This window comes from Pelobates fuscus, chromosome 5 (assembly GCF_036172605.1).
Source record: "Pelobates fuscus isolate aPelFus1 chromosome 5, aPelFus1.pri, whole genome shotgun sequence".
Classification (NCBI taxonomy): Eukaryota; Metazoa; Chordata; class Amphibia; order Anura; family Pelobatidae; genus Pelobates; species Pelobates fuscus.
In genome coordinates, this window is record NC_086321.1 from 382,527,879 (window position 1) to 382,551,893 (window position 24,015).

At 43.8% G+C, this 24,015-nt stretch overlaps 1 protein-coding gene across 4 annotated transcripts in view; it reads left to right on the forward strand.

Moving 5' to 3' along the window:
- SDK2 (sidekick cell adhesion molecule 2) overlaps positions 1-24,015 on the forward strand; it is a 393,871-nt gene that overhangs the window by 162,714 nt on the left and 207,142 nt on the right. For all 4 annotated transcript variants that reach the window (XM_063456338.1, XM_063456340.1, XM_063456339.1 and 1 more), the window contains exon 3: positions 2,725-2,884. In XM_063456338.1, coding sequence (XP_063312408.1) covers positions 2,725-2,884 — 160 coding nt within the window. The remainder of the gene's footprint in view (positions 1-2,724; positions 2,885-24,015) is intronic.

Here is a 24,015-nt window from a genome sequence, read left to right on the forward strand (position 1 = left end):
CTCACTCCTGCTGGTACTGCTTCAAACCCTCGCAGTAACTCCATTATGAATATAGAGTTCCTCTCTTTAACTGGCCACCATCCAACGTCAGAGCACGACCTCTTCATCCTCTCTTTGATATATAATTCAGCGCTGACCGCTCCACGTCTGATAGTTTCCACATCCGGCCCCGAGAGCTTTGCGGCTTCCTTTTTTATGACAAGTGACAAAGGAGACAAATAAAACATCACAGATATATTTACACAGCTTGAACCTTCTGCGGAGGACGAGTGTGTACGTTCAGCTCCCTAATTGAAAGAAGGACGGATATTAGACAGACTGTACAGGGCTCTCCCATGGAAAAATGGTCTTTGTGACCATGTCACCTGCTAAATCAGGAACCCACTTTTAAAGGAACCCCCGTTACAATGCAAAAAATAAATAGAACGTTACAAAAGAAGAATGCTCACTGTCTCTCATATTATCAGGCCATTCTCACGTCTACCCCGAGAGCTCTGTACATACCCCATACACCCCTGCTCAGCTGCACACAGGAGCTCTCATAGAAAGCCAAGTTCCCGCGAGACCTGTATGGCTGGTTTGTATATAACAACAGAAAATTCTTTTCATTTTGTGGGAGGTGTAATTCCAGAATGAAGGACGACCGATACAAGGGATCCTGCTCATTGCACCATAACCAATGCAGGGGAATATGTTATGTCATGTTCTGGTGCATTCCGTTTCCCTTTCAAGCCTTTTCTTTTTTTTTTATTCCTTATTTATGGTCAGCAAATGGAGAACAATCACAAGCACAACTAGTTTATCAACACGACGAGGTACCAAAAACTGTCAGTTTGTAATAGAATTTAACAGAGTAATTATAATTGTACGATTAACCCAGCCCGAATTTAGGGCAACAGAGTTTGTATTTCAGGGCATTTTCTTCGGATTGATGTGCCAGGCAGTGACAAAGCTAACACCAGAGACATATTTCTGGGTATATAAAGATCTATAAAAACCCAACAGCTTTCTGTTCTGCGGATTGTTGGATTGTTATATGGAGAGAAGGAACAGACGAAAGCGATCCCACTGTCCGGGTACCATGGGTAGAAACAGCCATTCTGGGGCAACGTTCTGCAAAGTGAAAGCAATCAGCAGGAACACTCTCTGGGTTTCCATGGCGACTGCTCCATAGTTACAAATAGAGCCCAGTGTATCTGAATAGAGGAGAAGTCGTAAACTGTGTGTAATATCACGCTGACAAAGGATGAGGTATAAATGACACGGGCCAGGAGACCGCGAACTGTGTGGGTGGGAATTTGTCTGTTTAGATTGATTAATGACAGAGCAGAGCATGACATGATATTTTGTAGAGAGAATTCTGCTTTTCAGAGCTCCGGCTACTGTGGATCACAACCCGTGGCTTGCAGAGTGAGCAATCTGAGCCAGATGGGAGTTGGACTCCCCAGTAGCTGCTCTGCTAGTAAGCCTCAGACACTCCAGCTGAACTACAATTCCCATGAAGCTCAGCAAAATGAATCATGTTTCCATTGTCTGATTCTTAGACCTCGTCTATGTCCGGCTCGGATCTGTTCATAAATGATTATAAATCTCCTATTTGTTTATATTCGTCGAAGTGACAGGTTTATCTCTGGTTGGCTAATTGTCGCTTCTCCCCTAGGCCGTGGACCTTCCAGGGTTAATGTACAACATTTCCCATCATGCTTACATTATGCGTCACCTTGTAGCACCATAGCGGCAGACCCCATTATATCACTAACCTGCAGATCTATAGAGTATACATTCTGTTATTATATACGCTACTTGCAGCATCCCGGATAGCTGGCATGGATCTCTCTGACATGATTTGTCCTCGTATCGCCTCCAGCGGGCTGTGTGCCACGATTGGTGAACCGCACATATTGTGGGTATCTTATAATAAAGAGAGCGCTAATTGCAGGCCTGCGAGTCTGCCTTCTCAAGTAGGAAATCTAAAGGTGTCTTTTCAGAAGCAAAAAAAGAATATTGTGTTTCAAAAAATCTAAAGCTTTAAAAGATCCAAGGCAATATGGATTTACTTTAGAAATACCAATACATTGGTTGATGTTGTTTTCCCTTTTGTCCGAGTTACTAAGGCTGTATCAGATCTGTCAATCTGCAAAGCGTTTGATATTCTCCTGTAAACAGTAGCTGAATTGACCTTGGACATGAAGCTGTGTGGTGCAATGCCATTTTTTATCATTTGTGGCATTTCAACATCTATTCTCCTCATTAAACAAGATCAAAGTGTTTACTGTGGGGAGACCGTGGTATAGTAGAGGTAGGTAGAATGACACTTACCTCCTCTGCGTGTCCAGGTGATAGCGTTTTAGTTGTCGATATCTCAATATAGTTTTGAGGCCAAGTATGCTTCCTTGCAGACAATTGGACAATTTGCACCAGATTACGGTAGATGTTCCTCTAGATTAGAGGAAATGTAAAATGATTTAAAGAAACTAGAATGGCCAGGTTTCTGGATGTAAAAGGTATATATTAATATTTGCATTTAGGGCACACACACAAAACACATATCTTGGGTTTATCTGAATTGTTTAAAATGTACAAATACTGTGACTAAGCAGGCAGTTATTAACCTCCTAATTTTGATTGGTAGCTAAATGTTGGTACTCCACCTGTTCTAAAAACCGTTGAAGCCATTTCTTAAAATCAGCGATATCTCACAGCTTCGTTGTGTCTGTCTTGCAGATGATGTTCCCCCTTACTTTAAGACAGAACCGGTACGTAGTCAGGTCCACCTGGAAGGGAACCGTCTGGTCCTCACCTGCATGGCCGAGGGGAGCTGGCCACTGGAATTCAAATGGCTGCATGATCAGAAGGAACTTACCAAATTTTCCCTGGAATACAGGTCAGTGTATCATCCCACCCATGTCATCATTTAAATGCCTAGTTCAGAGCTATATCACCCCTCACATTGTGTTAAACTGGAAAGTGTCTGGAACTCTCGGCTCATGATCAAGGTAGATTTTAGTCTCAGTTTTTTCCATAAAAAATCCTGTTGTGCTGGTTTATCAGTCCACATGTATGCATTGGCCATGACTCTGCCTGTCTTCTACCACTGATCCACCAATGTATCGATACTATGTCTCAATCTGTGTGCTGTATGTAAACTATTATTGTTGAAAATTACTTATCACAAGCTAGGTCTCGTCTAACTTTTTGGGTTTCTTTCACACAAAATTAAAATGCAGATCTGGTAAAACTGGTGGGTGGCATTGTAGTGCTAGTCTGAATTTTACTCACATTGACGGTTCTTGGATTAAAGCAGTGTTAACCTTGTTTGACAGGGGCTTAAATTATTTACAGATCATTAGCCCGGTGACCCGTTCTCGTTAATTTAGCTCAGTGATCCTTTCTTTAATTGTTATAAAATATAACACTGATATCAATTCCGCAGGACTACGTTGTTAGACTCGGCCAGTGTCTCCAACGTGGGAGATGCAGAGTGGCTATATCTAATCCATGTGTTGGGTTCTTCCTTGTGTTGGGTTCCATGTGTTGGGTTCTGCCTTCTGGAGCCTGATTCATAAAATGTGTCCTTTCCAGCCAAGACCAAATGGTAACGGCACAGAGATTCGCTTCTGGGTCATGATTCTAGGGATAAAAACTATTGAGCTAAAATGGCACAATACCTTGTGTGACAGATCCATCTGCAGGGACTAAGATTGCTGGTTCGTCTGTTTGCCTCTATTCCGTTTAATTGCCTGTCCGTATGCCCCTGTTCGTGTGTTTCTCTAAGTACCAATTGAAACTACAGAACGGACGGCCACCCAGGAGAGGAGTGTGCTGCTGGTTAACCTCTTGTCCCCAATTAGAACATTGTGGTTAACCGCAGACACCTCTCTATTCTATTCGTATGGGTGGTCGTCGTTCGTATGCCGACCACGAGGCGGCGGCCATTTTGGAACACGCGAAGGACCAGCGGTGTTCGGCGAGGATTCTATAGAACTAAAAACGGACACTTTATCTACCGAACACCGCTGAAAACTACAGACCGCCGTCTATTTCGTCAAGGCATACGAACACCGGTCCGTTCGGGAGTTTGTAACGTACGCATGGACTTAACCCAGATAGCCATCCCATGGAGTCAATTGTGTACCAAAAGACTTGTAAAAAGTCTTTGACTCCATGGCGATTGAACTGTGTACATTGGATCTGAGCGCTATTCGGTAGAAATATGCACTCAGGTCCAGGCTATCTGGGGATACGTTACACGAAGCACCTACATTCGGTATTTTTATGAATATGTATTTTATTGTATTTTTTATTGTTATATTTAAAATGGCGATTTGCCTCTATCCCTGGAGATAATTAGGTTTCTTCCCAATTATCTCCAGGATAGAGAGGAGGGATTTATGTATGTATGGAGAGGGCTTACACCTAAGCCACTGCGATTGGCTACTGTCCAATAAATGTCCCAGTCTTCCATCTGGTCCCCTAGGGGAGTGTCCACCAGGTGGGAGACCTGCATAAATACCGGGCAGGTAGCCCCCATTAAACAGAATCCTGTTTTACCCTCAAGACGGAGCTTGGTCTCGTTTGTGGGGGAATTGATACTGGGAAAGTGTATTTCGTTTATTCTAGCCGTGAAGGGAGTTCGGCTGATAGGATGTTCGTGAGATACCGCACTTCCCTACATTCTGTTCGGGAGTTTGGCGGTCGGCTGTGCAAAGCCTGCATTTCTAAAGAGGGGGATTATCGACTAAGCGTCGGCTTCACTTATTTCGGCGGTGTCGTAACACCTTGAAAATACCTTTTTGTATTAGCCAGAATCCCATTCATTTAGCTGATCCTCTCTCCTTGACGATCTGCTGTCAATGCATATTCTTTCTTTCCGATATGAGAGAGTCCCTGTTGTGACCTCTATTTATGTTTGTTTTGTTTTTTGTTCCACAATTTCTTTCATAATGTGACGCATCACTTTGATATCGCCAATAGGTTACCAAGTAATACAAATTGTTATTGCTTTGATTTTTCTGTGCATTTAATTTCATACAGGTCTGTAATTATCAATAAATGTTGTCCTTACGGAAAAATTCAATAACACTTGCTTCTGAAATCAATGTTGTAATGTAATAAAGGCTTTGGTGTTCCCTTGCAGGTCGATAGGGTGGGGACATAAAGATTGGGGGCTTTTTACTATGACATCAAGGCGGCCAGTGTGTGTTGGCAAGGTCAAAGCAAACGCCCCATTAAACACACTTTGCTTTACTTGTAATAATATGCCCTGTATCTTTTAGCACGTAAACTTTGGATTTTAGTGGATGACTTGAGGTGGAATTAAAGGCACAATTTGTGTTCAAGCCCTACATCTTGTTACCACCGCACTTCCTCTTCTGGTGATGAGATGGGATGGGCCCTTTACAAACCTTTCCAAAGCAGTAATTCCCGTTACAGTTCTCTAGGCACGCCAGTGGTCCAGGTATCGCACTATTGTACTCTATTAACATTAACGTGATAAATGCTTAAAACGAGATCCGTTGATGTGAGTTGAGGATTTGTTTGGGGACAGTCCTCTCCGTGTGCTTGGTCATTGCTGAATATGATATCAGTGCTCCCCGTCTATTACCTGACACCGAGCCATTTCAGGAGCAGTGTGGTACCATCCGAGTTCTTGATGTTTGCATCTTCTCCTAGCTATCAGCTACTGAAATCCTGACTTCCCAGGAGCAGGTGTGGGAGAGTTAATCAATCATGAGTCCCGAAATATTATTAGGAGTGGGGACCCGTTCCTCTCATTATGCTGCTCTAAAATATAGTATTTCAAAAACAAGTTTTGAAAGGGGGTCATGTATGGTTAGACACGTTTTTTGGTTACGTCAGTTTAGCATTGACCTGGGAGCTATCTTACAAGGTTATTATTGGTGAAACACAAGATTTACCCAGTGGAATAGGTTATTGTATAGGGCTTATGAGTTATTTCAGATTGGAAAGAACTCTGTATTAGAGTATTTTCTCTCTGTCTCTGTCTTGGACGTGTGCGGTTATTATATCTGGCCTGTGAGCGATATCATGCTGTTTGCGGCTTTATATTAGTGTCTGTTTCTCTGTGTATCATACTTGCCCATTTAGAGTTTATTTATCTTGTCTTCGTGTTGAGCAATGCAATGTCATGTTGTCAGTGATTGTATATTAACGCCCTTTGGTCTGTGTAACAGCCATGATCTTACAGAGTAATTGTATTTGTTCTGTGAGTGTTCATGGGCAGTTATTGTCTCTGCTCACACGTATTACTCAAGTAATAGGCTTTGCAGATAGATAGAAGCAGCTCTTGTTGTGGCTGTTGAGATCTCTGCATGGATACAGGAGCCCAAAACACACAGAACAAACCCTTTTCTACAACGTACCTGTCGAGATGTTGGGGTTCAGGGTCCATGAACGTTTAGCAGGTAAAATTAATGAGCTGTAATCTACACAGCATTGCTCTCCCCTCTCTTTCACTATTCTTTACCAAATGTGACGCCCAGGGCTGAGCCAAGAGTCCATGACAGCTGGGTACAAGGTCTAGTTATTAGCACGCATATGGGCATGGCTAAATTGCACCCCCCTTTTTACATCTTAATTTAAATATTTATGTCCCCAGCTAAGTAAGAACCTCCGCCTATATCCCTAGCTTGGTAAGAACCTCCGCCTATATCCCCAGCTTTGTAAGAACCTCCGCCTATATCCCTAGCTTGGTAAGAACCTCCGCCTATATCCCCAGCTTGGTAAGAACCTCTGCCTATACCCCCAGCTAAGTAAGAACCTCCGCCTATATCCCCAGCTAAGTAAGAACCTCCGCCCATATCCCCAGCTAAGTAAGAACCTCCGCCTACATCCCCAGCTAAGTAAGAACCTCCGCCTATATCCCCAACTTGGTAAGAACCTCCGTCTATACCCCCAGCTAAGTAAGAACCTCCGCCTATACCCCCAGCTAAGTTAGAACCTCCGCCTATACCCCCAGCTTGGTAAGAACCTCCGACTATACCCCCAGCTGAGTAAGAACCTCCGCCTAGCTAAGTAAGAGCCTCCGCCTATATCCCCAGCTAGGTAAGAACCTCTGCCTACATCCCCAGCTAAGTAAGAACCTCCGCCTACATTCCCAGCTTGGTAAGAACCCCCGCCTATACCCCCAGCTGAGTAAGAACCTCCGCCTATACCCCCAGCTAAGTAAGAACCTCCGAATATATCCCCAGCTTGGTAAGAACCTCCGCCTACATCCCCAGCTAAGTAAGAACCTCCGCCTATTTCCCCAGCTTGGTAAGAACCTCCGCCTATACCCCCAGCTTGGTAAGAACCTCCATCTATACCCCCAGCTAAGTAAGAACCTCCGACCTACTTCCCCAGCTAAGTAAGAACCTCCGCCTATACCCCCAGCTAAGTAAGAACCTCCGCCTACTTCCCCAGCTTGGTAAGAACCTCCGACTATACCCCCAGCTGAGTAAGAACCTCCGCCTATACCCCCAGCTAATTAAGATCCTCAGCCTATATCCCCAGCTAAGTAAGAACCTCCGACCTACATCCCCAGCTAAGTAAGAACCTCCGCCTATATCCCCAGCTTGGTAAGAACCTCCGCCTATATCCCCAGCTTGGTAAGAACCTCCGCCTATATCCCCAGCTTGGTAAGAACCTCCGCCTAAATCCCCAGCTAAGTAAGAACCTCCGCCTATACCCCCAGCTTGGTAAGAACCTCCAAATATATCCCCAGCTTGGTAAGAACCTCCGCCTACATCCCCAGCTTCGTAAAAACCTCTGCCTATATCCCCAGCTAAATAAGAACCTCTGCCTACATCCCCAGCTAAGTAAGAACCTCCTCCTATATCCCCAGCTAAGTAAGAACCTCCGCCTACATCCCCAGCTTGGTAAGAACCTCCGACTATACCCCCAGCTGAGTAAGAACCTCCGCCTATACCCCCAGCTAATTAAGATCCTCAGCCTATATCCCCAGCTAAGTAAGAACCTCCGACCTACATCCCCAGCTAAGTAAGAACCTCCGATCTACATCCCCAGCTAAGTAAGAACCTCCGCCTATATCCCCAGCTTGGTAAGAACCTCCGCCTATATCCCCAGCTTGGTAAGAACCTCCGCCTATATCCCCAGCTTGGTAAGAACCTCCACCTATATCCCCAGCTAAGTAAGAACCTCCGCCTATACCCCCAGCTTGGTAAGAACCTCCGAATATATCCCCAGCTTGGTAAGAACCTCCGCCTACATCCCCAGCTTCGTAAAAACCTCTGCCTATATCCCCAGCTAAATAAGAACCTCTGCCTACATCCCCAGCTAAGTAAGAACCTCCTCCTATATCCCCAGCTAAGTAAGAACCTCCGCTTATATCCCCAGCTTGGTAAGAACCTCCGCCTATATCCCCAGCTTGGTAAGAACCTCCGCCTAAATCCCCAGCTTCGTAAAAACCTCCGCCTATACCCCCGCATAATAAGAACCTCCGCCTATATCCCTAGCTTGGTAAGAACCTCTGCCTATATCCCCAGCTTGGTAAGAACCTCTGCCTATATCCCCAGCTTGGTAAGAACCTCTGCCTATATCCCCAGCTTGGTAAGAACCTCCGCCTATACCCCCAGCTAAGTAAGAACCTCCGCCTATACCCCCAGCTAAGTAAGAACCTCCGCCTATACCCCCAGCTAAGTAAGAACCTCAGCCTATATCCCCAGCTAAGTAAGAACCTCCGCCTACATCCCCAGCCAAGTAAGAACCTCTGCCTACATCCCCAGCTAAGTAAGAACCTCAGCCTATATCCCCAGCTAAAAAAAGAACCTCTGCCTATATCCCTAGCTTGGTAAGAACCTCTGCCTATATCCCCAGCTTCGTAAGAACCTCCACCTATATATCCCAGCTAAGTAACAACCTCCGCCTATATGGTATAGGCAGAGGTTCTTACTTAGCTGCGGATGTAGGCGGAGGTTCTTACTTGGCTGGGGATGTAGGCGGAGGTTCTTACTTGGCTGGGGATGTAGGCGGAGGTTCTTACTTAGCTGCGGATGTAGGCGGAGGTTCTTACTTGGCTGGGGATGTAGGCGGAGGTTCTTACTTGGCTGGGGATGTAGGCGGAGGTTCTTACTTGGCTGGGGATGTAGGCGGAGGTTCTTACTTGGCTGGGGATGTAGGCGGAGGTTCTTACTTGGCTGGGGATGTAGGCGGAGGTTCTTACTTGGCTGGGGATGTAGGCGGAGGTTCTTACTTGGCTGGGGATGTAGGCGGAGGTTCTTACTTGGCTGGGGATGTAGGCGGAGGTTCTTACTTGGCTGGGGATGTAGGCGGAGGTTCTTACTTGGCTGGGGATGTAGGTGGAGGTTCTTACTTAGCTGGGGATGTAGGTGGAGGTTCTTACTTGGCTGGGGATGTAGGCGGAGGTTCTTACTTGGCTGGGGATGTAGGCGGAGGTTCTTACTTGGCTGGGGATGTAGGCGGAGGTTCTTACTTGGCTGGGGATGTAGGCAGAAGTTCTTACTTGGCTGGGGATGTAGGCGGAGGTTCTTACTTGGCTGGGGATGTAGGCAGAGGTTCTTACTTGGCTGGGGATGTAGGCGGAGGTTCTTACTTAGCTGGGGATGTAGGTGGAGGTTCTTACTTAGCTGGGGATGTAGGCGGAGGTTCTTACTTAGCTGGGGGTATAGGCTATACCCCCAGCTAAGTAAGAACCTCCGCCTATATCCCCTCAGAGGGTTAATATGAAAAAAAGTATTTGGCAGAAGGAGAACCACTTCAGACCAGTTCCGGGCTAGATTACAATTGGCGTAGTCATCATATCATTTCATTTTGTCGTGTCACTCTGCTGTCGGCTTCAAGCCGCACAATCCCCTTGCACCTCTCAAGTATGGAAGTATAAATCTAGACAAGTACAGAGCAAAGAATATAGATTAACTTGTAACCCCTGGATTGCTGTGTATAAAAGGGATCAGGGTATTGGCGTGATGCTGCCGGTTTTTACTGTATTACGATTGCTTTTGCAACTGAGCCGATTGTGATGAGAGTCAATTTACAGTCCGGACCACCCTTCAAAATCCGTCACGGAGCTCTGTGTGTTCAGTGGGATTACAGCCATACCTCAGGAATAGCCGGATTGGCCCCAGGGGCTCCAGGTTTGACGAGTAGTTAGTAAACCTCAGAGACTTTGTATTAAGCTGGAGGTTATAGGAAGTGGTGGTTAAAGGTAAAATAATTAAAAGGTGCTTAGCATCCCCAAATTCAGAGACACCCCAAGCCGATGAAAATAATCTGCTCAACTGAGAGAAACTGAAAAAGAATGGCGTTTGAACTGCGTGGATCTAATCAATGTGCAAAACTTTATTGCAAGAGCTTAATGTACAACAGCATTTTCTTTCTCGACTATTCGCGCCGTGTAAATTATGTTCTCGTGATAAAGTCGTGTATACAAAATTCATTGGAATAATTTCCTATCTGCCCTCCGTTACGGATGGGATGGTGCATTCTCTTGTTATATTTGGTTGAAGGAAGGCGGATTTCTTGTGTTGCTGATTGTCAGTATGTAATTGAATGCATTGTAACAGTGTATATGTTGTGTATTATCCACCGTTAATCCCTGACTTGCATGTGAGAAGCTGCTATAAATTTTCTGGGTCAGATCCTGTGGTTTTGCTCCACGTCCAGGGATCTCTGTATCTCCGGATTTGTTGTATATTTTCGAGCATTAATAGGCCCTGCCATTTCATTGTTTACTAAAGCCTTTCATTACAAACAGCAGGTTGTGTTTTATGTTACATTTTAAAAACATTACTTATTACAGGAAACTTCACTAACCTGAGTCCAGCACTGGTCCTCACCTGGCTGAGACACAAATTATCAGTCACCGTGTCATGCAGAGTAACTGTAAATCATATCACGGGCAGGGACTCTACCTTTAGTACTGGTCTGTTTATACTGTATTGCCTCTTTCCCAATTGTACAGCGCTTTTCCCAATTGTAAACGCTTTATAAATGCCAATAATGAAAATATACATATATCACCTCCTAAACCAGTCCTCCCAACAGTCCCGCTTTCAGAGTGAAAGTCCTGATTTCAGGGTCCTGTTTCTGGAGGCACCAGCTCATTAGATGTGGTGGGCACAAGGACTATGCAGGGAGCACTTCAGCAGCGCTGGGGACCGACCTGGCGGGTCACATCACTGGACCCTGCCCATCCCGATTCTCCCCTCCTGATTGTTGGGAGCTATGTACCAAACAACATCAAGAGGGGTGAAGGGTAGCGAGGCCTCTAGACACATTTTAAAGAGACACTATAGTCCCTAAAACAACTTTATCTTAATGAAACAGTTTTGGTGTATAGATCATGTCACTGCAGTCTCACTGGTAAATTCTCTGCCATTTAGGAGTTAAATCACTTTTGTTTCTGTAAATGCAGCCCTAGCCACACCTCCCTGCATGTTACTGACACAGCCTACATGAGATGTAACTTACTTTAGAAATTTGCATCTCCTGCTCTGTAAATTGAACTTTAATCACACACAGGAAGCTCCTGCAGGGTCTAGAAAGCTATTAAAATTGCAGGAGATATGCAATTCTAAATTAAACAGACTTTGCAATAAAGGAAGTGTAAATATTAGATGACTCTTTACAGGAAGTGTTTAGGAAGGCTGTGTAACTCACATGCAGGGAGGAGTGGCTAGGGTGCATAAACAAAGTAATTTAACTCCTAAATGGCAGAGAATCTAGCAGTGAGACTGCAGGGGCATGATTTATACACAAAAACTACTCCATTAAGATGAAGTTGTTTTGGTGACTGTAGTGTCCCTTTAAGGCAATACCAGCCTACATTGCCTTTTAACATATAGATTCCTTGTCTAAATATCTGATAAACAATGATCTATAGAAATTCCAGCTTAATCCTCTGGTCTGCTCTCAGATTAGCATCAACTCACTTCTCGGCGGCACCCAACCCATATTGCCGTGAAAGGCCCTAGCTCTTACAAACCTAACATGGAATATTTTATCGATATTACATAGATATACACCTGGCTACTAAATTCACTAAATGATTTAGAGAAGGATTGACAGTTTTAATCTTTTTTTTTGTTTGTTTTGTTCATTTTTATTCATATATGTATACCGAACACAAATGGTGTTTGCTTTTATATATATATATGATTACAAACTGTTTTAATAATACACCCAAACATATGTGTATATACATTGGGGGTGTAAAATAACCTGTAAGTGAATCCAATGTGCTTTAAAAATCCAAGTGGACGATGTAGCAGGGTTTAAAATAACATATTGATAGTCTCTTTGTACAGATTTAATCAGCTATAAAGTGTAACATTTCACCATTCCCCCCCCCTCACCGAGCCACGGCTAATGATAGCTACATAATTCCACTGTAAAAGGGGACTTGCAAGGAGTGCATCGTCTGCAGATTTCATCCAAAAGGGAGGTTTTAGAAAGAGTTTTATCACTCCGATAAAGATTGTATCTTGCAGCCGGTGAAACATAAAATAAGAAATTTACTTTAAAGAGCTTTGCAGAGAGTGCGCTTTGAAAAGGTGTCAGTCACCTGCAGTTAACCTATAAGACGCTTGGCCGCTGGCTACAGCACTATAACCACCGCAGCTATTACAAGGCAAGAGGGGTTAGTGGCTCTGACGTAGCCACAAGAAAGAGGATTTGTCAACTGCAGGAGGCAATTACAGAAGAAATGAATACACAGGTGATTAGGAGACATCAAAAGTGCGGATTAATGGATCAGCTGTCGCAGCAAAGAGAGAAAAATCCTTTTGTTACCGAGATAAGAACATCAAATAAAGGCAGAGAGTGACTGAGAGTCTCAGATGTTCTTAAGGACCCAAATGTGCCTGTCTGTGTGCGGGTGTGAGTGTACGCGTGCTGGTCTGTCTGCATTCAGTGGATGACATACATAGAGCGGCGTTCAGTGACAAGCATGTTAAAACAAGTTCAGCTTTTTATTTGTAAATTAGTTATAAAAGAAAATATATATATACACAATCATTTTATTTTAGATTAAGTTGTTTATGTCTGTATAAATAATAAATACGAATAAGCATCAAGGTCTAGGTATAATCTAAGATGATCTGGGGTAAAAGTCTAAAAGGAAACATTCTGTTTGTTTCCACCGCGGAACCTCCTTATATTGCGATGTAAAACCGCACCGACCGCCCCGAATTGACAGTCAGAATTCGTATTTCCTATATGTGATAGACAATGGGATTAGAATTACAGATTAATCACCAAAATTATGTATAAACTATGTATTTCTTACAGCTTTTTAGGCCAAAAATGTGACATTTACTTTGATTTGCAATAAATAACACTCGAGTCGAGAACCGTTTATTCACTGCAATTCAGGGTTTACAGAATACGTCTGACAGTAAAATATAACGTCTGTCTATTCGAACCCCTGTAGCTATCGACCAGCCATCGATAGACCATCAATAAACTTTGGATCTCTGATATATACATCTTCCACTCCTGAGTAAGGGCTGAGCACAGCGTCTGACTCCCACCAAACGGGATTTATTTCCTCCAATATCTCGCAGAATGTTCAGTCATTGAGATATTACGCCCAGGTCAGGTCATCTTTACTGTAACAACTTAATTAGTATACCAGTCCAAGGATGGGATTAGTGGTTATGGTGGAAATCATCCCCCCACATGGAATTAATGGACTTGTTTCACAAATAATTACCCATTACATTCACAGCTCCGATACCTAGTAATTAGCGTCTTTCCAGGCCCTGGCGAGGGGCAGTACGCCAAGGGTTAATTCGGCAGTAACGGTGACACTGCTATTTGCTTGACTATGGCACGTTATAAATCGCCTCCACTCGGAAGAAGAGCACTTTCTGGTCTCTGGAGGCTAAGGATATGAGAGGTAGTGAGGGGACTAATTGAAGCTCCTATTAAGCTTTGAAAACGCTCTGTATTTGATGTTTGTATGGGGTGGCTCCAGCCGCCCCCCTCCTTCCATCACCCCATGCACACAGCGTTCCTATGACAGCTCTTGCTGTTTGTTGTGGCTCATTATAATAGACTGGGGCTATTGGAAGCGTAAAACCGTCAGCATAATTCAATGTATTCATTTCCCAGATACAATGTCCCTTGTCATGGTGTCTTGCACGGCTTGGAATGAGGCGACACAGACAGGATGCGTGTGAAGTCTCTGTAATATTCACGTGAAGTGCTGCTTTCCCCGCTGCGTCTCACGCTGTGCATCACCTAGCATCAAGGCGTGTGACATGCTGCAGCATTGTTAGGATAGCTAATTGTTATGGCTATCAGCAACGCGACACGGAGGGATATGTTACAGCAAAACATTATTTGGAGCAGTAGGAGGAGTTATAGTGAGTGATTATAGGGGAGAGTATGATTTATAGGAGGAGTTATATGGCGCTGTAGGAGGAGTTATACAGTCATTATATGAGATAGTAGGATTTAGAGGGAGGAGTTATATGGCGCTGTAGGAGGAGTTATACAGAGTCATTATATGAGATGGGAGGAGTTATATGGCGCTGCATGAGGAGTTATACAGAGTCATTATATGAGAGTATGATTTATAGGGAGGAGTTATATGGCGCTGCATGAGGAGTTATACAGAGTCATTATATGAGATAGTAGGATTTAGAGGGAGGAGTTATATGGCGCTGCAGGAGGAGTTATACAGAGTCATTATATGAGAGTAGGATTTAGAGGGAGGAGTTATATGGCGCTGCAGGAGGAGTTATACTGAGTCATTATATGAGATAGTATGATTTAGAGGGAGGAGTTATATGGCGCTGTAGGAGGAGTTATACAGAGTCATTATATGAGATGGGAGGAGTTATATGGCGCTGCAGGAGGAGTTATACTGAGTCATTATATGAGAGAGTAGGATTTAGAGGGAGGAGTTATATGGCGCTGTAGGAGGGGTTACATGTATTGGTCTTCTGAAGTAGCAAGAGAAGTTACACTGAGAATTCAGTCCATGGAGGAGACTGCAGATTTCTGACATTTTGTAATAGTTATGCCTATAAGGGCATAACGTAGGACATACAGCGCAAGAGGGTCCAGCATGTTGTGATGTTTGTTTAGGAGGTAAGTTGTGATGTTTGTTTAGGAGGTAAGTTGTGATCCATGTTTAGGAGGTAAGTTGTGATGTGTGTTTAGGAGGTAAGTTGTGATGTGTGTTTAGGAGGTAAGTTGTGATGTATGTTTAGGAGGTAAGTTGTGATCCGTGTTTAGGAGGTAAGTTATGATCCATGTTTAGGAGGTAAGCTGAGATGTGTGTTTAGGAGGTAAGTTGAGATGTGTGTTTAGGAGGTAAGTTGTGATGTTTGTTTAGGAGGTAAGTTGTGATGTGTGTTTAGGAGGTAAGTTGTGATGTGTGTTTAGAGGTAAGTTGTGATGTGTGTTTAGGAGGTAGGTTGAGATGTGTGTTTAGGAGGTAAGTTGTGATTTGTGTTTAGGAGGTAGGTTGTGATCCGTGTTTAGGAGGTAGGTTGTGATCCGTGTTTAGGAGGTAAGTTGTGATCCGTGTTTAGGAGGTAAGTTGTGATGTGTGTTTAGGAGGTAAGTTGTGATCTGTGTTTATGAGGTAAGTTGTAATCTGTGTTTATGAGGTAGGTTGTGATGTGTGTTTAGGAGGTAAGTTGTGATCCGTGTTTAGGAGGTAGGTTGTGATCCGTGTTTATGAGGTAGGTTGTGATCTGTGTTTATGAGGTAGGTTGTGATGTGTGTTTAGGAGGTAGGTTGTGATCTGTGTTTAGGAGGTAGGTTGTGATCCGTGTTTAGGAAGTAAGTTGAGATGTGTGTTTAGGAGGTAAGTTGTGATCCGTGTTTAGGAGGTAAGTTGTGATGTTTGTTTAGGAGGTAAGTTGTAATCTGTGTTTAGGAGGTAATCTGTGTTTATGAGGTAGGTTGTGATGTGTGTTTAGGAGGTAGGTTGTGATCCGTGTTTAGGAGGTAAGTTGTAATCTGTGTTTATGAGGTAGGTTGTGATGTGTGTTTAGGAGATAGGTTGTGATGTGTGTTTAGGAGGTAAGTGGTGATGTGTGTTTAGGAGGTAAGTTGAGATGTGTGTTTAGGAGGTAGGTTGTGATATGTGTTTAGGAGGTAGGTTGTGATGTGTGTTTAGGAGGTAGGTTGTGATGTGTGTTTAGGAGGTAGGTTGGGATGTGTGTTTAGGAGGTAAGTTGTGATGTGTGTTTAGGAGGTAAGTTGAGATGTGTGTTTATGAGGTAGGTTATGATGTGTGTTTATGAGGTAGGTTGTGATGTGTGTTTAGGAGGTAGGTTGTGATCTGTGTTTAGGAGGTAAGTTGTGATCCGTGTTTAGGAGGTAAGTTGTGATCCGTGTTTAGGAGGTAAGTTGTGATCTGTGTTTAGGAGGTAAGTTGTAATCTGTGTTTATGAGGTAGGTTGTGATGTGTGTTTATGAGGTAGGTTGTGATGTGTGTTTAGAAGGTAAGTTGTAATCTGTGTTTATGAGGTAGGTTGTGATGTGTGTTTAGGAGGTAGGTTGAGATGTGTGTTTAGGAGGTAAGTTGTGATTTGTGTTTAGGAGGTAGGTTGTGATCCGTGTTTAGGAGGTAAGTTGAGATGTGTGTTTAGGAGGTAAGTTGTGATCCGTGTTTAGGAGGTAAGTTGTGATCCGTGTTTAGGAGGTAAGTTGTAATCTGTGTTTATGAGGTAGGTTGTGATGTGTGTTTAGGAGGTAGGTTGTGATGTGTGTTTAGGAGGTAGGTTGTGATGTGTGTTTAGGAGGTAGGTTGTGATCTGTGTTTAGGAGGTAAGTTGAGATGTGTGTTTAGGAGGTAAGTTGTGATCCGTGTTTAGGAGGTAAGTTGTGATGTTTGTTTAGGAGGTAAGTTGTAATCTGGGTTTAGGAGGTAATCTGTGTTTATGAGGTAGGTTGTCATGCGTGTTTAGGAGGTAGGTTGTGATGTGTGTTTAGGAGGTAGGTTGTGATCTGTGTTTAGGAGGTAAGTTGTAATCTGTGTTTATGAGGTAGGTTGTCATGCGTGTTTAGGAGGTAGGTTGTGATGTGTGTTTAGGAGGTAGGTTGTGATCCGTGTTTAGGAGGTAAGTTGAGATGTGTGTTTAGGAGGTAAGTTGTGATCCGTGTTTAGGAGGTAAGTTGTGATGTGTGTTTAGGAGGTAAGTTGAGATGTGTGTTTAGGAGGTAGGTTGTGATCCGTGTTTAGGAGGTAAGTTGAGATGTGTGTTTAGGAGGTAAGTTGTTATCCGTGTTTAGGAGGTAAGTTGTGATCCGTGTTTAGAAGGTAAGTTGAGATGTGTGTTTAGGAGGTAAGTTGAGATGTGTGTTTAGGAGGTAAGTTGAGATGTGTGGTTAGGAGGTAAGTTGTGATGTGTGTTTAGGAGGTAAGTTGTGATCCGTGTTTAGGAGGTAGGTTGTGATGTGTGTTTAGGAGGTAAGTTGTGATCCGTGTTTAGGAGGTAGGTTGTGATCCGTGTTTAGGAAGTAAGTTGTGATCCGTGTTTAGGAGGTAGGTTGTGATGTGTGTTTCGGAGGTAAGTTGTGATGTGTGTTTAGGAGGTAAGTTGTGATGTGTGTTTAGGAGGTAGGTTGTGATCCGTGTTTAGGAGGTAGGTTGTGATCCGTGTTTAGGAGGTAGGTTGTGATCCGTGTTTAGGAGGTAAGTTGTGATCCGTGTTTAGGAGGTAAGTTGTGATCCGTGTTTAGGAGGTAAGTTGTGATCCGTGTTTAGGAGGTAGGTTGTGATCCGTGTTTAGGAGGTAAGTTGAGATGTGTGTTTAGGAGGTAAGTTATGATCCGTGTTTAGGAGGTAGGTTGTGATCCGTGTTTAGGAGGTAGGTTGTGATCCGTGTTTAGGAGGTAGGTTGTGATCCGTGTTTAGGAGGTAGGTTGTGATCCGTGTTTAGGAGGTAGGTTGTGATCCGTGTTTAGGAGGTAAGCTGTACGTGGATAGGCAGGGTTGGAAACAATGATAAGTGACAGGGGTGTCTAAAGGTGGACCCCAGATGGTTTCAAACGACATCTTCCATGATTCTTTGTCATTCTAAAGGTATGTAACGCATGGGCCTTCTACAACATCTGGGGGTTCTACCGTTTGGGCGCCCCTGGAATATGAAATCCTTCGATGCTTTATCAGAACATTTCTATTTCTTCAGATTCCATCCGTCCGTAACGCATTCAGGTTAGAACTGCGCAGTCTGTAGATTCCGATAAATGGGCAGATATGTGAGATAGGGAAATGGCGGCAGAGAATTAGCCATTAACATGATGGGGGCTGGACGGTGAGGTTAGCAGGGTGCGGGGGAGATCGTCTGGGAGGGGAAGGGGAGATAACGAGGTCAGTCATCTGAAATGAAACTCTCTCTCTCTCGGCTGAGACTTTCTTTTATATGAGAGGGTGAAGAAATCACAGGGACGAACTCCCCGTATCATTAGTGGCCATTTACACGCTGCTTAAACTTCGAGGCTAATTAAATGGAGGAGAAAGTTTTAATAAGTGTCTGGGTTATAGAAAGCTGACATACACTCGCAGGACAGATTAATTATCTGGAAAAGAAAGAAATCAAAGCGTGGAGAAATAGCCGTCACTTCCTCATACAAAGAACAATGCTTGTCTTATAATGCAGCCTACGGTCTGCGGCTCTCGGACTACAAATCCCATCACCCTGCTATCGTACCGGGAGGGGGGACATCGATATAAACGATAGTTACACGGCTCTCTCTGCTTACTATAAACCAAACTATAATAAATTACAACCAATTACAAACTTTAGGTAATAATATGGGATTTGTTATCATCTCGTACCTTTCTCTGATTTGGCGAGACAGCCCTGATTTATTGCTCTGTCCCTGTATTGGAATACGTCACTATAGACACCCATTGTGTCACTGCCAACCCCATTTCTGAATGACCCCCCAAACCGTCCTGATTTCATGCCTCCCACTGTAAGGGGGGTAAGTCCACCTTTTTTGTTGGTTTTCTTTGTTTATATAGCTGCCCCACCCCACCCCCTCCACACACACCTATTGTTAATGAATCTGCTTTTACAATTCCATCTAACTTTCATTACTCCCGCCCTCCCCTCAGCTATTACAGCTGTGCTCCCCTTCCCATACAACGCTGTGGATTATGTTGGCACTCTATTAATAATAAACACTATCTGCCCCGCGTGTTAAAGAATATCTGCCCCGGGTGTTAAAGAATATCTGCCCCATGTGTTAAAGAATATCTGCCCCGTGTGTTAAAGAATATCTGCCCTGTGTGTTAAAGAATATCTGCCCTGTGTGTTAAAGAATATCTGCCCCGTGTGTTAAAGAATATCTGCCCCGTGTGTTAAAGAATATCTGCCCTGTGTGTTAAAGAATATCTGCCCCATGTGTTAAAGAATATTTGCCCCATGTGTTAAAGAATATCTGCCCCGGGTGTTAAAGAATATCTGACCCATGTGTTAAAGAATATCTGCCCCATGTGTTAAAGAATATCTGCCCCGCACGTTAAAGTATATCTGCCCCGGGTGTTAAAGAATATCTGCCCTGTGTGTTAAAGAATATCTGCCCCGGGTGTTAAAGAATATCTGCCCCGGGTGTTAAAGAATATCTGCCCCGGGTGTTAAAGAATATCCGCCCCATGTGTTAAAGTATATCTGCCCCGGGTGTTAAAGAATATCTGCCCCGGGTGTTAAAGAATATCTGCCCCATGTGTTAAAGAATATCTGCCCTGTGTGTTAAAGAATATCTGCCCCGGGTGTTAAAGAATATCTGCCCTGTGTGTTAAAGAATATCTGCCCCATGTGTTAAAGAATATCTGCCCCGGGTGTTAAAGAATATCTGCCCCGGGTGTTAAAGAATATCTGCCCTGTGTGTTAAAGAATATCTGCCCCATGTGTTAAAGAATATCTGCCCCGGGTGTTAAAGAATATCTGCCCCGGGTGTTAAAGAATATCTGCCCCGTGTGTTAAAGAATATCTGCCCTGTGTGTTAAAGAATATCTGCCCCATGTGTTAAAGAATATCTGCCCCATGTGTTAAAGAATATCTGCCCCATGTGTTAAAGAATATCTGCCCCGGGTGTTAAAGAATATCTGCCCCATGTGTTAAAGAATATCTGCCCCGTGTGTTAAAGAATATCTGCCCCGTGTGTTAAAGAATATCTGCCCCGGGTGTTAAAGAATATCTGCCCCGGGTGTTAAAGAATATCTGCCCTGTGTGTTAAAGAATATCTGCCCCATGTGTTAAAGAATATCTGCCCCGGGTGTTAAAGAATATCTGCCCCATGTGTTAAAGAATATCTGCCCCATGTGTTAAAGAATATCTGCCCTGTGTGTTAAAGAATATCTGCCCCGGGTGTTAAAGAATATCTGCCCCGTGTGTTAAAGAATATCTGCCCCGTGTGTTAAAGAATATCTGCCCCATGTGTTAAAGAATATCTGCCCTGCGTGTTAAAGAATATCTGCCCCGGGGGTTAAAGAATATCTGCCCCGTGTGTTAAAGAATATCTGCCCCGTGTGTTAAAGAATATCTGCCCCGCGTGTTAAAGAATATCTGCCCCGTGTGTTAAAGAATATCTGCCCTGTGTGTTAAAGAATATCCGCCCCATGTGTTAAAGAATATCCGCCCCATGTGTTAAAGAATATCCGCCCCGTGTGTTAAAGAATATCCGCCCCGTGTGTTAAAGAATATCCGCCCCGTGTGTTAAAGAATATCTGCCCCGTGTGTTAAAGAATATCTGCCCCGCGTGTTAAAGAATATCTGCCCCGTGTGTTAAAGAATATCTGCCCTGCGTGTTAAAGAATATCTGCCCCATGTGTTAAAGAATATCCGCCCCATGTGTTAAAGAATATCCGCCCCGTGTGTTAAAGAATATCCGCCCCATGTGTTAAAGAATATCCGCCCCGTGTGTTAAAGAATATCTGCCCCGTGTGTTAAAGAATATCTGCCCCGTGTGTTAAAGAATATCTGCCCTGTGTGTTAAAGAATATCTGCCCTGCGTGTTAAAGAATATCTGCCCTGCGTGTTAAAGAATATCTGCCCCGTGTGTTAAAGAATATCTGCCCCGCGTGTTAAAGAATATCTGCCCCGTGTGTTAAAGAATATCTGCCCCGCGTGTTAAAGAATATCTGCCCCGGGGGTTAAAGACTATCCGCCCCGTGTGTTAAAGAATATCCGCCCCATGTGTTAAAGAATATCTGCCCCGTGTGTTAAAGAATATCTGCCCCGTGTGTTAAAGAATATCTGCCCCATGTGTTAAAGAATATCTGCCCCGTGTGTTAAAGAATATCTGCCCTGTGTGTTAAAGAATATCCGCCCCATGTGTTAAAGAATATCTGCCCTGTGTGTTATAGAATATCTGCCCCGTGTGTTAAAGAATATCTGCCCCATGTGTTAAAGAATATCTGCCCTGTGTGTTAAAGAATATCTGCCCCGTGTGTTAAAGAATATCTGCCCCGTGTGTTAAAGAATATCTGCCCCGTGTGTTAAAGAATATCTGCCCCATGTGTTAAAGAATATCTGCCCTGCGTGTTAAAGAATATCTGCCCCGTGTGTTAAAGAATATCCGCCCCGGGTGTTAAAGAATATCTGCCCCATGTGTTAAAGAATATCTGCCCCGGGTGTTAAAGAATATCTGCCCCGGGTGTTAAAGAATATCTGCCCCATGTGTTAAAGAATATCTGCCCCGTGTGTTAAAGAATATCTGCCCCATGTGTTAAAGAATATCTGCCCCGTGTGTTAAAGAATATCTGCCCCGTGTGTTATAGAATATCTGCCCCGTGTGTTAAAGAATATCTGCCCCATGTGTTAAAGAATATCTGCCCCGTGTGTTAAAGAATATCTGCCCTGTGTGTTAAAGAATATCTGCCCTGTGTGTTAAAGAATATCTGCCCCATTTGTTAAAGAATATCTGCCCCGGGTGTTAAAGAATATCTGCCCCGTGTGTTAAAGAATATCTGCCCCGTGTGTTAAAGAATATCTGCCCCGTGTGTTAAAGAATATCTGCCCCGTGTGTTAAAGAATATCTGCCCCGTGTGTTAAAGAATATCTGCCCCGGGTGTTAAAGAATATCTGCCCCGCGTGTTAAAGAATATCTGCCCTGTGTGTTAAAGAATATCCGCCCCGTGTGTTAAAGAATATCCGCCCCATGTGTTAAAGAATATCCGCCCTGCGTGTTAAAGAATATCTGCCCTGCGTGTTAAAGAATATCTGCCCTGTGTGTTAAAGAATATCCGCCCCGTGTGTTAAAGAATATCCGCCCCATGTGTTAAAGAATATCTGCCCCGGGTGTTAAAGAATATCCGCCCCATGTGTTAAAGAATATCCGCCCCTCGTGTTAAAGAATATCCGCCCCGTGTGTTAAAGAATATCCGCCCCATGTGTTAAAGAATATCCGCCCCATGTGTTAAAGAATATCTGCCCCGGGTGTTAAAGAATATCTGCCCTGTGTGTTAAAGAATATCCGCCCCATGTGTTAAAGAATATCTGCCCTGTGTGTTATAGAATATCTGCCCCGTGTGTTAAAGAATATCCGCCCCGTGTGTTAAGGAATATCCGCCCCATGTGTTAAAGAATATCCGCCCCATGTGTTAAAGAATATCTGCCCCGGGTGTTAAAGAATATCTGCCCTGTGTGTTAAAGAATATCCGCCCCATGTGTTAAAGAATATCTGCCCTGTGTGTTATAGAATATCTGCCCCGTGTGTTAAAGAATATCCGCCCCGTGTGTTAAGGAATATCCGCCCCATGTGTTAAAGAATATCTGCCCCGGGTGTTAAAGAATATCTGCCCTGTGTGTTATAGAATATCCGCCCCGTGTGTTAAAGAATATCCGCCCCGTGTGTTAAAGAATATCCGCCCCGTGTGTTAAAGAATATCTGCCCTGTGTGTTAAAGAATATCTGCCCTGTGTGTTAAAGAATATCCGCCCCATGTGTTAAAGAATATCTGCCCTGTGTGTTAAAGAATATCTGCCCCGCGTGTTAAAGAATATCCGCCCCGTGTGTTAAGGAATATCCGCCCCATGTGTTAAAGAATATCTGCCCCGGGTGTTAAAGAATATCTGCCCTGTGTGTTATAGAATATCTGCCCCGTGTGTTAAAGAATATCCGCCCCGTGTGTTAAAGAATATCTGCCCCACGTGTTAAAGAATATCCGCCCCGTGTGTTAAGGAATATCCGCCCCGTGTGTTAAGGAATATCCGCCCCATGTGTTAAAGAATATCTGCCCCGGGTGTTAAAGAATATCTGCCCTGCGTGTTAAAGAATATCCGCCCCATGTGTTAAAGAATATCTGCCCCGGGGGTTAAAGAATATCCGCCCTGCGTATCAAATAATAGCCCCCTTGTTGGTTTCATGCATGTGGTAGCGAAGGGTTAATGTGCAGATCACTGGCTACAATCTGCATAACGGTGCGTTACAGAATTCTGTACAAGCGGCTAATGCAATAAGCCTTCCAGGATTTAATGCCTCACACAATGCATTTATATTAATCTCCAGCACATTAATCCTCTATTTTCTGATACTGTTTAAGTGCTGATTAACCCTTTTTAAACACAGAGTGCTGCCGTCTAGTTAACCAAAAACTGGTACACCTTGCATGTTCCACAAGCTTACAGTCTGTTTTATATCCTGCAGCCTGTTACAGAGAGCTTACAGTCTGTTTATACCCTGCAGCCTGTTACAGAGAGCTTACAGTCTGTTTTATACCCTGCAGCCTGTTACAGAGAGCTTACAGTCTGTTTTATACCCTGCAGCCTGTTACAGAGAGCTTACAGTCTGTTTATACCCTGCGGCCTGTTACAGAGAGCTTACATTCTGTTTATATCCTGCAGCCTGTTACAGAGAGCTTACAGTCTGTTTTATACCCTGCAGCCTGTTACAGAGAGCTTACAGTCTGTTTTATACCCTGCAGCCTGTTGCAGAGAGCTTACAGTCTGTTTTATACCCCGCAGCCTGTTACAGAGAGCTTACAGTCTGTTTTATACCCTGCAGCTTGTTCCAGAGAGCTTACAGTCTGTTTTATACCCTGCAGCCTGTTACAGAGAGCTTACAG